Consider the following 16,867-nt stretch of genomic DNA (forward strand, 5'->3'; position numbering starts at 1 on the left):
AAAATTGTAATCTACGAAATTAATTTGATGTATTTTACCATATATCATCATTTGAAAACAATCGGGGTTTTTTCTTTTTCTTTTTATGATGATATTAGAAAAAAAAATCATTTTTTAAAATAAGGTCCCACCATCAATTACCTGCACACCGTATCTTTATTAATTCAATTACTAGGTGCAAGACAAAAGGAAAATATGGAAATTCTATAAGAAAAACAGATAGGATCAAGTTAGATCTACAGACGTTGCATGCTCGATACAAGTATAATTAAGTGTATGTTTTGTTGTTATAAAGGGTCCAAATCGAAACTATAATTGTACCATATCAATTCTTTATTTATAGTGTTGAATATTTTTGATGAAGCAAACAAGTGGTTTATGATTTTGTTTTATCCGTACTAATCTGAATAATCTGAATGTATCCATGACTTCATCGCAATTTTGTAAACTTATAACATTTTGAGTGGGTTATTTTAATCACAGATCATCTTTGTTATGTCATACTCAATACTTAACGGTTATCAACATAAAAGTATAACCCCTGGGGTCATGAGGATACTAAATACTCTATTGCAGATTCAATACATATAGCATTTCTTGAGAGATTTATGTAGGAGTTTTACCTTCACATGGTTATTTATTTTATTTTTGCAATTTTAGATCTTGAGGCTCTACGAATTTTTAGGTCCATAAATTTTGAAGAAGATGCATTGATAGTGAGTTCTGTTAACAGCTAAGTCCGCTATTTAAGATCAAATTTATTCTGTAACTTTACATAATTTTGTATTTTTGGTGTATAATTTGACATCATTTTGTCTTGTATGGTGTATACATTTATGTCATATTGTTTTGTATGGGGTATATATTTACGTTACATTGGCTTTTATGTGGTGTATAAATTTACGTCATATTTCCTTGTATATATTGTCTTGTATGATGCATGAATTTCCGTCATATTTTCTTCTATGGTGTTAAAATTTACGTCATATTGTATTGTATTGTATGATGTATGGATTTCCGTCATATTTTCTTGTATGGTGTAAAAATTTACGTCATATTTTTGTATGATGCATGAATTTCCGTCATATTTTCTTGTATGGTGTAAAAAATTACGTCATATTGTTTGTATTGTGTATACGATATATTGCTGTGTATCATTTCGTCTTTGCTATTGAAAAGTTATCTCCCTTGCGTGTAGGTATCGATTGTGACGTCATTACTTTATGAACACAAAGTATGTTGTTTTCTCTATAAGTATGATTTTACGGTCAGAAAGACATGACTTAACAATCAACACCATCCCGCAAGGACAGATAATTATATCATATGTAAATGCAGGATATGTGTCGCAGAAATTTAAAGTCTTTCAAATTGTAACTGATATGAGAATAGTTCCTTTACACTGTATATACATGTATGTGCTATGATATGCAAGAATTAGTCAGACATTGTGTTCTATTTGTATTACCTTCTCCCTATTTACGGTCATAATTCGTTTTACCTATGTCAAATTAATTACTTTGTTAAACCACTTTATCTTGACAAAAACAACATTTTGCGACTTCTTATGTTATACATACACGTTTTGACGAATAGTCAATTCATGCAATGCATAAATTCACGATCAAGGACTTTTACAATAATTTCAAAGCATACGTTCTAGTTACATGTATTAGCGAAACATCTGGATAAACGTGGAACTCTCACGATATTACGTGAAAATTTGTATCTTGTGAAAATAAAGTGTTTTCAGAGATACTTTTTTGTAATATGTTCAACTCCAACTATGCACTGCGTACTGTATCTTGGGTAATTTTTATCTTTATTGGAATATGGGTCATATCACTTTGGTGATGGTTTATTTTTAACTTTATTTATTACTTTCTTTTGCTGATACATGGAAAAGAGAGTTTTTGTTAGCACTTAGAGACGTTTTGTAGTAATCTAGATAATTATTGTTTAGAATATATATCGGTAGAGATGTATTATTTGGATATGTCACTTAGAAGTATTAGCGTCAGTAATGACAAAAGAAAGCCATAATCAATAGAGTATTTAGTACCAATAGAACATGTTTATCATTATCAAAATCGATTAAGCTATTCGATCTTCTACAATTTTTTATTTTTTATGTGTATTTTTGTTTATATTTGGTTTATATTGACCAATAAGAAATAACGAATCTTTTGTTTTCGGTTAAAAAGAAAGATCGCATTAATACGAAAGATATTATTATGTTTTTAAATGAAATTTGAATAAATGCTCACCTTTACTTTGTTTCTGGTTGGTCAAGGTGTTGCATAACCTTGTCTTCTGTATCTCATTACGTGGAGGACCAGCTGTCAGTTACAAGTGGTCATAGGCTTATGTGTTTCTGTTGCCCTCCCCTTCTAAATATAAAGAGTACTGGCACACACACACACACAAATAAAAAAGAAATATGGTTCATGATATGTTTATAAATGCATTTTATTCTCAGTCTTATTTATAGTACAACACGTGTACCTTTTAAGGTTTAACATATATGTCTATGTTTTCAATAAGTTAAAAAGTTTCTGTTAATTTGATTTCGTTACATGTACATTGTGGAATGTATGCAATGATTGGAGCGATATACATTATGCACTTGATTTTTCCATATTTTATTTAATTATCACTTATTTTTTCTGTCTGTTTAACTTGAAATATTTAATTCGTTATTTATTGAACAAATGACTTTTACCGTACTTGTGTCATCTAGTTCGTTCTTGTTATAGAGATGCTTTGCGAAGAAAGATAATCGGTCACATGCTGATAACTTGCCCTAATAGTCTAAGTTTTGGCTCAGAATTTTATTGCATGAATCAGATATCAACGAAGAATTTTATCATAATAAGCATACAGGTATTTTCATTCCAAATTTGTGAACCTGATCTCTATTACCATACTGTATTGGTATTATTTATGATACAATTATGAATACATGTGCATAGTGATTTGACTTGAGCAACGATAGAGAGCATAACTGTTTCAAGATAAAATTATCTAGGAAATTTTACGAACAACGAAAATGAAAAAAAATTAAACACATACCATATATCACAGAAAAGAGAGCTTGATGCTTGTCGCTTGTTTTCAGACTTGAAGACTCAATTGTATTCTATTGTGCTTTTCGTACTAAGAAGACACTTATGGAATTTGAGGACAATGATTGTTTGAGATGGCGATCCATTATTTTTCTGATTTGTGATGGTGGCATGTAGGCTATTTAATGCTCTGACTGGCAATTCAGATATTTTCTTCACTGTTCAAGGGAATTCACTTGTGTGTTTTGAGCGGTTGTTTTTGCACTAATTTGAGAATGGGTATAACAGAACAAAATGATTTGATTTTTTAAACACATACTGACTTCTTTAGAAAAAATTTTTTATAGCCTATGTGATAATACAATTGTAAATTTATGTTTATCTTGTGTGAAAGTTTTACTTTTTATGAGATTTCCTCATAGAGGGTTGCAATAACGCAACCATTTCATCACAGATGTTAGATTTCTTCACTAATACATTGCACCATCGTCGGGAACAAACGAGTCTCAGCGCTATCGTGTATGGGACAAAAGACAGAGATTTGACTCCGGGGTTCCCATCGATATACTGAGGTTTACAACATAAAATATCTCATAAATTGATAGCATCATGTTAAATAAGGTAAATTATGAAAGAATAAGTAATAAAAAGCCAATATACACGTATAGGTTATACCAACACACTGGGGTATGTGTAAACTGTGATCTGGAACTAAAAATATTGTATCAAATTGAATGCTATGATGTTTCAGTATTTATTTTGTTTTGTTTTTAATTATTTTAGAGATATATTTATTCGGAAATAGAAATAGACACAGATGGAGTATTTGGAGTATTTACTTTAGGGTATGGTCGTAACAAATAACACGTTGACTTTTATATGATATGCTAATGTATATATAACAACGATGAAGCATAATGTTTTTAACATTTGTACCATTGTTTCTAACTGATTGTTTCTTTTTTTTTCATTTTGTGGAGCATTTCGAGTAGTGTGTGAAATGAACATTACATCGACAAAACTTGAGATTTTGTAAACTTTACTGTATAAACTAGTCAATTATGCCATAATGTAAGTATATATGCATTTTTTATATCTTCAAAAATCAAAATGATAATATGTGCTTGCTTTTGTAAATCCATGAACTGTAAACATACATATTTATTTGAGGATTGTAATATGATTTTTTTGCATTTGCCCAGTTGATTTCCTTTATTCGATGCATATTTGCGCCAATTTTCTTCAACGTTTTCTATTTACGTATCCGAGACCTATTTTTTAAATTTATATACAGTTTGTTATTTATTGGGAAAATAGTCATTTTTAAAGACAAAGTAAAATTCTAATTATTTGAAACTTCGATAAATACCCTATAATAGATTATATTGGGTGTATTTTTGTGATTAAGCGTTTGAAGTTTTCAAAGCCAGGTCAGTGTCTCTGGAAATCACTCATGACATCCTAGCTAAGATTATCGACCCTGGTGGTTAGATACACTAATGAATCATTTTGCCGACCGCTTTAAGTTTATAGGCAGTAAACAATTCAGTCAGCTTATAATATGAAAGTTTACAGATTAAACTTAGTAAGACAAATCAGATGCTTGTTATCTGTCGTAAACATGTGTATTATGCGCAATAGAAAGTGTGTTGGTCATCCTCTATTAAACTATTCCGTCTTTGCATATTACTGAATTATCTCCCTTGCGGGAAGAGAAAAGATTTTGACGTCATTGATCTGTGAGCGAAACTCACGCGTTTTCTTTGACAAAATGATGTTAAACATATGACATACAATCAATATCTAAACGAAAGGGCAGATAACTCTTTAAGGTATAAAGCAGAAATATGCTCTGAGAAAACGATACCTTAGATATTATAGAGTTCCTACTGAAATATAAGCCAAGTAGGAAATAAGGTTACATCAGAAAAATTACCTAAAATTAATGCTAAATCAGCTTTTGATGTGTAGATGTCTCATATAATATATACTGTTCCATCTATACAAGGTGCCAATCAGATTGAAACGATAGATTCCTGATTTTTTGGCCTATAACCTTGACGTGGTAAGTGCGATAGTTTCTATGTAATCAGACAGGAGGACTCCAGTCATCTCGGATGATAAGTCATGAGGTACATCGGAGGCCTATGATTGTCTTTTTATTAACCTGACAAATATGTGTCAAGATTGATGTGGACAGGAGGACTCCAGTCATCTCGGATGATAAGTCATGAGGTACATCGGAGTTCTATGATTGTCTTGTTATTAACCTGACAAATGTGTCAAGATTAAAGGCTAATATTACTATTACAAAAATGTATATGCCGGTATACATGGTTTGGCAAAATATATGCCGGGTGTAAGCTTAAATATCACCATAGTTTTGGTAAAATATATATACAGTCAAACCTATCTATAAGGACCGTACAAAAAAAGTACAAAAAGAGTCCTAATAACCAAGTGGTCTTTAAACGCAGCTCTAATTGTGTTGAAACTGACCATTTGGGACCAAAATAAAGTGGTTTAATTAAGCAGTTGTTCTGTATTCCGATTTTTGCATGTTACAGAGTTATCTGCCCATGCGGGTAGGTATTGATTTTACGTCATGTGTTTGCGAGCGTAATGTCATACTTTTCGGAGAAAACGACGTGAATTGCGCTCACAAAATAATGACGTAACAATCGATAACTACCCGCAAGGGAGCTAACTCTAATATGCAAAGACGGAATAGATAGGTGGACGCAAAGACAGGCTTGACTGTACGTATAAATATATATGGTTTACAGTAAGTGTTTATCTTTTATGTGTTAATCCATTGGAAGCATCTTGCTACACAAAAAAATTAAAAAACATTGAAACATTTTTTGTAATTTATAAACAGTGAATAGATGTCTTTTTATCTGATTCACATTATAATTTGTAAAACATTTCACAGACATACCTGTTTGATATTGTGCATGTTGTGGTCGTGTCTATGTATAGTAAACTTCAGTGGTATATTGCAGAAATATTAAGGAGTAATTCAAGTGGATTGTCGTGGTTATTTTGAATGAAATAATTTGGTAATACTTTTATCATGTCAGATTTAAAGAACACATTTTGCACATTTGTATATGATTGTCCAAGTTTTTGTACCAGCAGGTATGCTGTTTGGATGATGCACCAATAAAAATACTAACGCCGGGATTTTGTTCGTCTTCTCTTTAAGTAACCAATTGTTCCTCTGTGAAGTTCATTTGATTTTAAACAGCCATGACCGCAAAATTTATTTGGACACATAATAAATGAATCATTTTTAAAAGGTTTATATTCATGATGAAACCGCATGTTATGCATGCGGAATGACTTCACCCATGTAATAGGTTTTAATATTTTGCAGTATGTCTATTATGACGACATATGAACAATGATATGTCGGCAGTATTGGGAAATGATAAAAAAAAAACAAACATTTGCCGTAATTTCGCAGCACACAATGACTTATTTCTAGATTTTCTAGGTTTTTTTTTCAATGTGACAATGTGATTCAGCATTGCTCGCCAAAAAGGCTCGGTTGAAAACATAAATCTACATACATATTAACCTTTGACATAACAATAAAATAATAACGACTTAGAGAATCAGAACATTTCTTTAAGCTATAGTGTACTAGGCTTACTTTGGCTGACGCTAAAGGTCTCGAATAGGGTAATTTATATGTTCTGTTCAATTATTGGTAATCACTGTATGTTAAACCGCCATATTAATATTAAACGTACCATATGATTGGTTTAAACTGAAAAGTCTACGGTGACTGGCAGTATGTTTGTTTATATATTATTTTTAGGAAGCAACACAAATATAGAAAAAAACGAATACTAAACATTATACATACAATGTACATTGTGTATATACAATATAGCTAAATAAGCACAGAGGAAATTTTAGCATACAAAAACAAATGTCAGGATGGTGCAGCTGTGATTTAGAAATTTTGAAATACATATCTTGAAACTAATTGTACCGCTCAGTTATTGCATTCCATTTTCAAAATGACCTGTCAGTGACCCAGTCAAGTGTTGAATCCTGGAAAAACAAATCATTTTATATTGCAGTTGTACAAAAGACAATTTTCAACGAAATACAAATGTTCAATGATAATGATGTATGTACCGGTAGTTCAAACTACCTCTTTACAGTTTTGTAAGGATGATATATACTGATTGGTAATCGACACATGCAAATGTCGATTTCTTTTACTATCCTACTATTCGTTTCTCAGTCAAACTCTTGTACATACGGATTTCATGTAAGTGTAAGATTTCGTACATTTGTGTACTTTATTGTTTCTTTGAATTTACGCTGGCTTTAACAGGCTCTCCACTGACTTTGACAGCTTCATAATACGATTTCTGAAGCTCGTACATATCAGCATATCCATTTACTCCTTTGAAATTTATAAGTTTCGGATCGACTTTCATCGGCTTGATTGGAATATCGCTTCGAGTTTCCCTGTAGTGGATCCCTAAATACGAGTGAGGATTAATTTTGCCAGGTTCCAAGACGCGTGGTTCGGTAAACGACTTTCTCATTGGGCGCTTGTTAGGGTTTTTTGCCCCTTGTTCCACGTTGGGATTAACTTGTTGCGGTGCACCATTGCTTGGCACATTATCTGGCACGTTTCTTGGTACGTTTCTTTTTAAGTTTCTTTGCTCGTTATTGCGTAAAACGTTACCTCGTAACGAATCTACTACGTTTGTTTCCGATGAATCAGGTGTGTACCTTGCTCTTGTATTGTGAAATTCGTTCACATGGACCTTTTGGAAGTCGTGAGACTCTGGTTCAGAAGGCTGGCCTTTGGAGAACTGTTCTATATCCATGTCGTCGATGTATCTTTCTGTATCATTTTGTTGGATTCGATGATTTTTGTCTTTGGTATTCTTCCCGTAGTGTTCCTTATCAACGCCTTCTTTCTGTTTTTGCTTGTCCAAAGAGGGTTTCGCCAATGTGTTCTTTCTACCTTTTGCATTCACACTGGACACACTAGTTTTCTTTCCCTTGTCTAATTTTACTGGTTTGATATCAGGTGGATCCGAAATGATTGTGAACTTACTGTTCCGACCGGCCGGATGACCTATTGGAAATCCCAAAACCTTCAATTTTTTCCTTTTAAAAGCGTTTCTGTAGGTCCTTTCCCCTAGATCGAATAATCCTTCTGTGGTGAGTGGTGCCGGCTTATTCAGCATCTCCATGGTGATCAAAACATACTTCTTAGTAGGTTTAATGTAGTTTGGTTGAATGATGACAGGTCGCTTAGGTTTCGCCTTCTTTTCTTTTAGAGTCCCAACTGATGCCTCAATTTCTTTGATCATTGATTCGACCTAGGTAATAAATTTTATTTTTTCAAAAATTTGTTCTGATATCTTGCCGTAAATTAGAAAATGAGTTAGTGGTTTTTTTTACTGTTATTTATTGCTACTAACGAATGCTTAGATCTAATAACTCACAATAATTATTTTGTATGACGTGCTTTCTTGTAACACACAGCTTAGTCTACTGGACCAGGAGAGGTGATTACCTACTTTAAGGATAAAACGAATTGCTCCTTACGGGATGATAATTAGCGGCCCATCAGTGAGAAACTCAACTCCTGCTTACGTTAGGATCACTACTATCTTAAAAAGTGATCAACGGTAATGTTTTATCTTTTATCAATTCTTTTTGGGAAGATGATGACTTTTGAATGTTTGTACTCACCCAAATATACACTCCCGTTGCGCCCGGGCTTATTTCTCTCATTTTGGCTTCCGTGTATGGTTTTAAAATTCCTTTTGCCTCTATAGCTGTTGCTATCGATACATCCTTCGGCTCAAAATTCGCCATAATTTGTGCGAGGTTCTCATTTTCAGCTTGGTGAAGGATAGCTTTGCATTGTATCCATTTCTGTAAAAAAGGGGAAATTGATAAAAACCTTTTTATGATGGTCACATGCTTAAACTTATAAATAGATAAATTTTGCCGATTAGTATATACATGTATATTTAATAGCAAAAATAGTATCGATAGTATACGTAAATGAGAACGATAGCTAATAGTTTTGTAATTTTGCTAAATCTGGGTATTCACTACGGGGAGGGGTTTTATACACTTAAAAGTCAAATGTCTGCTGTGCGTATATTTTGTTATCCCCCGCTTTCATCGAAACGAGGGATATAAATTTAGGTCTGTCCTCTATGTCTGTCTATCTGTCTGTCTGTAATGCTTACTTTCCGTGCAATAACTGCCACAAATCTTAAGCTTTATTTTGTAACTTAATCACATGGTTAAATGTGCCAAGAGCTCGGATGAGTCCGTTCGGCACTTTCATTGGACCCTATTTGGCGGAGTTATAGGCTAAACGGCATTTTCTACTGTTTCAGTTTAATAACTATCGCAAATATTACCGGATTTTCTTGTAAATTCATAACGTGGTTAAATGTCTCAGGACCTTGGCTAAGTTCGATCTGATTGGACCCAGTTTGGCGGAGTTATGAATATTTGGTTAACGAAAGCGGGGGATATAAATTCCATGAATTTGCTTGTTTGTATGTATTTATGGAACTAGTTACAGAAATTTGTTTATGGTTCAAGGCAAGAAACTCCACACTTAAATTTTACGTATGAAAACAGAAATTAACTACTCGTGCGCAAACTCTACCACTTTATACCTGTGTTTATCACATCTTAAATATGCTGTTTAAACCCATGTTAAAGTGTAAGTAGTATACCACTATTACCTCCGACTCCGAGAGCGGGTGTCCTAACAGTAGAAGAGCTGCCCTCATAGAATCGTGTACACCTGCCGGTGGGTTGTCGTACGTCTTCAACTCTCCTACAGTTTTGTGGTCCGCCTGGCGGACGTCGTCGCTCAGACGCTGGAGCACACGCAGACGATCTCTGAGACGCCTGGCTAACAGCAATGGCATGTCTAATGACTTGTCAGTGTTAGCAGATTTCGCCTTCACAATAGCCTTTTCCAGGGCAGGTAAATTTCTTGTCTTGTATGCGTGATTGAGTTCTACAATTATTTAAGTACATATTAGACACAACACAACACAAAATTTCAAAACTATGATTAAACGTACAAATGTTTACCAATAACCTTCATACTATCTACTCTTGTACATATGTACTAATACCATATACATGTAGCTTAATAGGTTCATGCTAAAAATCTAACAACACGAACCTATTTTCGCCTCTTTGTATCTGAGCAATTTCTTTGCCTTTTTCACCAGTTTATTGGCCGGATCTGGTTGTGTTAGTAGCATTTCCTCCAGGGCTTTCCGAATGACAGCTGGATCGCTCGACTCTAGCGACATGAACAACCTTTGTGCTCGGGCAATTTTTTCATCAACTGAAACCAAAGGAAGCATGCATGATGCATAAATGCAATTTTTTAAAAGCAATCTTTACACAAATCTAATTTAATGGTCTTATTTAATACTTACCCAAAGAACTAAAATCATGACTGTGACAAGCATTCTTTGTTTGTAGCTATCATTATGTGTTTATTTTCCTTTTTGGTTCAACGCCGTGCTAATTTATATATATATGTATATACAGAAAGTCCACTGTTTAGACCCATTGACCTTAATCGACACATTATGGTGTCGTCAGTCCTATCAGTCGTCACAAAGCTATTCACTTACCAGGAACATTCTTTTTCTTCCTGGCCCGCAGTGCTCTGTTTGTTGCGTCAATAGCGGACACGTCCTGCCCGACCCTCAGCCTCTCTTCTCTAATGGCGTCCATGATAGTGATCAAATCATCCTCCACAACATCGACAGAATTCGATCGGAATATGTAGTACCTTCCTATACTTTTAAGGTACACCTTTTCAGCTTGTTCGTAGATATGCAGCGTATACTCTCCGTGTTTAGGCAGTTTCACCTTAAATATAGTCACTCCGAGTTCCGTTACAATTTCTACGTTCTTTCTTGTTGGAGCTCCATCCGTTTCCTTCTGCTCGAGAAATGCTATAACGTTTTCTATGCCTGTTGGGACAGGTATTGAAATCTCGGATTGCTTTGTATAAATAGTCTCAGCTATTACCGGCGATGTATCTTTCCAAAAATTGCTATTTTTCACCCTCCCAACAGTACCTTCTTGTACTGGTCTACCAGTGGATTGGACTAAAAATGCATGCGAATTATGCAGATCGGTAAAATCATGTCCCTTTTTGTGTGCGTACACATTCATAGAATATTCACCCTCTGCTGGTAAGTCCAGATAGAACCAGTTTCTGTTATTACCGTTTTTCTGTGTCACACGCATTCTGTCTGCCTGTGCTGCCACATTTGTATGTAACTCGCATGACAAATTGACATCGCCATTGTTATCGAACTCGACTTGAGCAAATCCATCCTTCGCGAATATCATACCATCTTCACATCCTTTGCATGTCACTCCCAAGTCTTTGCACGCTGGATTAGCTCCTATGTTTCCAGTGTTTATGTTTGGGAAAGGGTCATTCTTCAGACCCTTACCGTAGCACTTAATGAGATAGTTCAATACATTTGCATGTTCCCCTTTCTTCGATTGTAATTTTTTAGCATACAGCTTCATAGCATACATGCCTCCTTTCGGTAATCGAGTGTTTATGATATATTCAGATCCTGTCCATCTTAAAATGGCATATTTGTCCAGATTGGCTTCGTCCAAAAACGGATTACGAATACTCATTTTGAGTTTGTGGTCCTCTCTACCACCAATGACAATTTCTAGACGTCCATCTTCTGTAAGGATGGATGATTCCTTGTGGGATATTGCCTCAATACCAGCACTCTGAGAAGTTATCCCTGGACCCCAACCTATGGTAGGGTAGTCTGGGAGAGGTATGCAGTTTTGGGTATCGTTTGCCACGAGAAGGTAAGAACACACGAGGTCATAACCACTAATATCGGGGACTGTCTTATCCAGCCCAAATATGTCTAACTTGAACTTTCCAGCGATCGGAAATTGAAACGAGAAACGCAACGTTTCTTCCAAGTGTTCAAATATTACAAATCTGTCCAATAGAATGTCTAGGCGAGTCCTTTCATCAGCGGAAAGATGTGAACGGAAGAGAACGTACTTAAATCGGTAGTTTTTACTGCGCTCAGCAGGGAGAGATAGTATTAACTCAGCCTCGCCATCTATAGCTTCAATAATACAGTTATCATAAATTTCATCTGCAATTTTCATATCAAGTTGATGAAACCGCTCGCGCATGAATGCCTGTTCCTGAAATTCTGCATAAGGTATGGGTTCTTCGAGCAGTTGCCAGACATCTTCGTCTGGGAGATGCGTACTGATCAGCTCACTAGGGTTCGTTAAGAAGTAGTGCTCGTCCACTATCTTCTTGTGATATTTTTTCCATGTGAGATCAGTAAAGCGTCTTTCAACACCAGCTTCGGAGATCTCATCTTCGGTTGGCAGGTTGTTTGTGCCCTCTAAAATTGTCGGTTGTCGCGCCACACCTCGACCAGGACCTGTCTCGTCCCCATTCACACTAGCTGTTCCGTCGATGCTTTGCATATCTGCTTTGCTTCCAATAGCGACGCTTCCAGTAGCGACACTCGTGACGTCCATGTCCCTCCATTCATCTGGCATTTCGTTTTCTGCACACATGTTCCCCCAGAACGTGTCCACCAGACGCCATTCGTCGTAAATGTACACTGCGTTCCATTGAGCCTTGAGAGCTTCCCTGTCAAGAGGCTCACCTATCTTGTACATGGAACTTTTGTTGATCCCCTCCACTACAACGCATGGGACGTCTGCGATTCTGAAAAGTCGGAGACAGTAAATTGCGGAGTATAAAGTATGAATCTATCCGCTTAAAATGGACATACACTCATATTTTTCTCCGTTCCTAACTATTCATTACCGGTAAATGATGGCGTCAAACTAAATAATCGCAACCGCTTTCTCCTTTTCATTATCAATATACCCGTCACATTGGTTGTTCTCTATAATGTTTATGATATACACTTTATGTAGTGTAGTTGAGTATGATGTTTACTAAACTAATTTACTATGTCATATCGTGATGATTTGCCTTATTTTATGATAATAAAAAATTAATAATGATAACAATAGTAGCATTTACAGCTCTTGTTGGTTTACAGAAAAGCCATGTTTAGGTTGAATGTCAATCGTCATTGATAAAAAAGTCCATGTATATTAAAGTACATAATAACTTATCTATTTCAGAAGCAATATGTATTGATACATTATTAGAGAGCCATAAATAGGAGGTGTATTAGCGATCAATCTACCGGTAGTATACAAGTGTGAAGTGGAATCTGTGGTCGAGGTAAGAATTAAAATTTCAGATTAACTACTGTAGAAGGGATTAAGGGAATTAAACTGTGTGTTTGAAATAGTTCCATTTTATTACGATTGACACATTTCACCACTGACCGTGTAGCATTGTACTTATAAATATGTTTTTATCAAAAGGAATTATTATGAACCAAAGTGCATTTGATTAACAGAAAAATTCCCAAACTTGTGAATTTGATAATTACTCTTGATATTACTTCACATAAATTAAATGCAAACTTAAGAACACATTTTGACATAATGGTAAAAACGTGAAGCTCATACTCGCAAAGGATGTAGAACAAGTTTGGGTAGCTGCCAAGATCACATTGTATTTTGCTGAAGTACTCAAGGGGGGAGTTTGGCGGTGGTGTGACGTCAATCTTCATTTTCATGATGTCATATGACGTAATCCAACGGAAGATGACGCGACACTTGACTAGATCGTCCCAGGAGTTGTCGTCTGTAAGATACTCGACAAGATCGAAGTATGATCCCATCAACAGTTCCAAAGGAGCCTACAAATATAATTAGACATTGAGCGATAAAGTTTTGTCAAACTGAACGAAGATTTGTGTTGTAACTTTTCAAAATAAGTGATATTTCTTTAGCAATAAAATTCAACCATTTCTCCATTTTTACGAACACAATAGCGTTTTCTTTATCTTACCAATACATTGAAGCAATGTAACCATACATGACACATTTGAATAATGAATAAAACAGCTCATACTGTTCTTTCAACTCTTTGATACAATATAACCATGTCGAATCTGTTGGTACAGCTTTCTAGCACCTTTCAATGATAGAACAATGCCTAGAGGTAAAGACTGATTGTGTTGAATAGGTCAATAAAATGCATGTATGATGTGGAATCTTACGTCAATGGCGTGCTGATCCACGGCGTGGAAGTCGATGTCGTGGAGGAGGGAGTACTTTGTGGTGGACGTAGGTTTAGGGGGAAGCAGTCTGTCGACCTCCTAAAATATCCAACGTCGACATAATAACAAACACGTTATCAACATATATATCTAGAACAATATAAACACTTAATAGCAATTAAAGTTAAACAAACCCCGGTACTTCGGAAGTGAAAGCGTTCTCTGCTTCATCGAAGATTCCCGCTCTACAAATATAGGTCTGATCCTGGGTCAGGTGACAGTCTCAAATGAAAATTGGAAGGCAAATATCGAACTACAGAGCATTGCACAAGTCTGATTTTATATTGCAAAAGTAAACTGTTATTTCTAGCATGAAAATCGCGGTGAATTAGCAGATTAGAGCATAACAAAGTTCCAAAGTAATTTTGATCGCACTTGTATAAGTGTTGTACATCTATAATTTTTATATATTGTATAAGTATACGAAATTATTAAAATACATGTATGTCAAAACACGAACTTGCGAAAGATACTGATTAATGTCAACCCAAATATGTTGCATAGAAATAAGATCATTAATGCTCCTCAATGAAATTCCTACAATACATTGTATATTCACATGTCAACTATTCAAATTTTTCATCGTTAAGAATAGGTTAAATAAACTTTATGGACAGTTTATCTTAAGTCGATGATTGTTCGGGCAGTATCCCATGCAAACATGTACCTCAAAACTATACACGTGTAACACAATATTTAAGCTATACATTATATATGCTTTAACCGTCCTCTTGAAATATGATAAAAAAACAAGAACGTAACAATTTACAATCCATGTGGGTCCATGAAAACAAGCATTAACACTCTATGTCCAACGATTTCAATTATCAGCTAGAACACACATAATAGGATGTAATATCATTTCAAAGTGTTTTATGCAGTATGAATGAACACTATTGTGCAGAATCCATTGCTAGTAAGTCGTCCTCTGATTCTGCAATCTGAAACTACACGTAACAGCGAATGGAACAAGCTTAATGTAATTTATTCTGTTTCGATACAGTGTTTCAGTACTGCTTGTGTTTAACATTTAACATTATTACATCCAAATATGGGAAATAACATTGTCTATATTTTGAAAAGAATATCAATGAGGAAATCGGATCGTTTTCGTAAATATAATTTGATTGTGAAAAATTTAAAGTTGCTATAATACACGAAAAGATAAGTAATACCATCGAAAGCCTAATTTTGGTTTTTATCCGCCAACATAACTTACCTTTTTCTTGCTTTTCCCTGGTTTGAACTTCCCCTTATTTTTCTGAAAGGCCATCGGTTGTTGTGCATGTTTTGAATTCTTGTCATCTTTTTTCCTATTTTCAGTTGAGTTGTAGGCCTTTTTGCTGCGTGTCTTCCCTTCAAACCCTTGAGTTTGTGCTGGTTCTTCGTTTTCCCCTCCTGAGGGCCCCTGGGTGGTATTGGCATTGTTGCGTGGGGTCGGCTGAGACCCGGGGTCGGAAGAAGGAGCTGCCCCTGAAGAGTTGTTTGCTCCCATTTTGTCCCTTTCCTTTGTTTTACGATGTCATTAGACTGTGTTTCTGTCTCAACCTTATTCTATAAACTACGTTCCCTTGTCGTTGTCACCATTGTAAATCCCTTCAATACACAACATGAGAGATGTCCATACTTAGTCTTACTGTTATTTAGATTTCGTTCAAATTCAGTAAATGATATTTAAATAATTCTAGTGAAAATGGAGCTTTGCATTTGTGCTTATCAATGTATTGTTCTGAATTTAAATACTAGAGTACATTGAATTGCTTGCTTTTCGAGGATACATCGATCGACCGTGTTACTAGCTATCAACTGAAAAATGTCCGGAAACAACCATTCCTGAGTCCTAAAACTATGAACAATATATTCTTATCGACTACACAATTAAACTTCTACAAAATGGGAAAGAGAATTAATATTTTAAGAACTAAGATAAATATCAGCATTGTTCATCTAAAATGGTATTATAAGTATTGTATATCGTGTGAAAAAAAGTCAATTTTTGTGAAATTAAATGGACGATGTTAATTCATGAAGATCATTTCATATTAAGTGGGAGCATAATTGAATGGGACATCCTTTCATTAGTTACCTTTAAACTGATAATAGACTATCACAATAAATGTACCAGCGTGAAACTGTATTATCAAAATGTTGATGACATTGGCGGCTTTTGTTAAAGTTATATGTGCCGTATTTTTCATACGCACGAATCAGGGTAAGCTTTTGATATGTTATTCATTATCAAAATTTACTAACATTTTGAAATTACAGCACAGTACTTTCAAATGCATTGGTTTTGATTGTACAAGTAGAAATAAGAGCAGAAAATGATTTTTAGCAGTACTACCAAAATGTATTATATGTACATCTATATAGTGAAGCGAAATGAATACCTACAGTCAGACAAGGAAGCCATCTTGTAGTCTACAATTTCATTTCACATTCTTGCAGTGTTGTTAGTAAAATTGCAAAGTGATTTCTGTAGGAAAGTTTCCATCTAAACATACACAAGATATAAATAACTACAATTTTACAGTTCAT

At 34.8% G+C, this 16,867-nt stretch overlaps 1 protein-coding gene across 1 annotated transcript; it reads right to left on the reverse strand.

Annotated features, from left to right (window-relative positions):
- Positions 1 to 6,865: 6,865 nt before the first annotated feature.
- LOC138325758 (uncharacterized) lies at positions 6,866 to 15,914 on the reverse strand. Its single transcript, XM_069271633.1, has 8 exons — positions 15,549 to 15,914; positions 14,270 to 14,368; positions 13,674 to 13,906; positions 10,736 to 12,849; positions 10,273 to 10,440; positions 9,821 to 10,101; positions 8,802 to 8,987; positions 6,866 to 8,425 (listed from the first exon to the last, which is right to left on the reverse strand). Exons 1-8 carry the CDS (start codon positions 15,822 to 15,824, stop codon positions 7,385 to 7,387), a joined length of 4,398 nt encoding a protein of 1,465 aa, XP_069127734.1. The 5' UTR covers positions 15,825 to 15,914; the 3' UTR covers positions 6,866 to 7,384.
- Between the last annotated feature and the right edge of the window lie 953 nt (positions 15,915 to 16,867).

The sequence above is a fragment of the Argopecten irradians genome, chromosome 6 (genome assembly GCF_041381155.1).
Source record: "Argopecten irradians isolate NY chromosome 6, Ai_NY, whole genome shotgun sequence".
Taxonomy (NCBI): domain Eukaryota; kingdom Metazoa; phylum Mollusca; class Bivalvia; order Pectinida; family Pectinidae; genus Argopecten; species Argopecten irradians.

Excerpts from the sequence above, each read along its gene's own strand:
- LOC138325758 (XM_069271633.1), bottom strand. The coding sequence starts at position 15,824 with ATGGGAGCAAACAACTCTTCAGGGGCAGCTCCTTCTTCCGACCCCGGG. Across the intron at positions 13,907-14,269 it reads TGGATCAGCACGCCATTGAC|GCTCCTTTGGAACTGTTGAT; the intron begins GTAAGATTCCAC and ends TTATATTTGTAG. Across the intron at positions 8,988-9,820 it reads ACCCGCTCTCGGAGTCGGAG|AAATGGATACAATGCAAAGC; the intron begins GTAATAGTGGTA and ends CCTTTTTTACAG.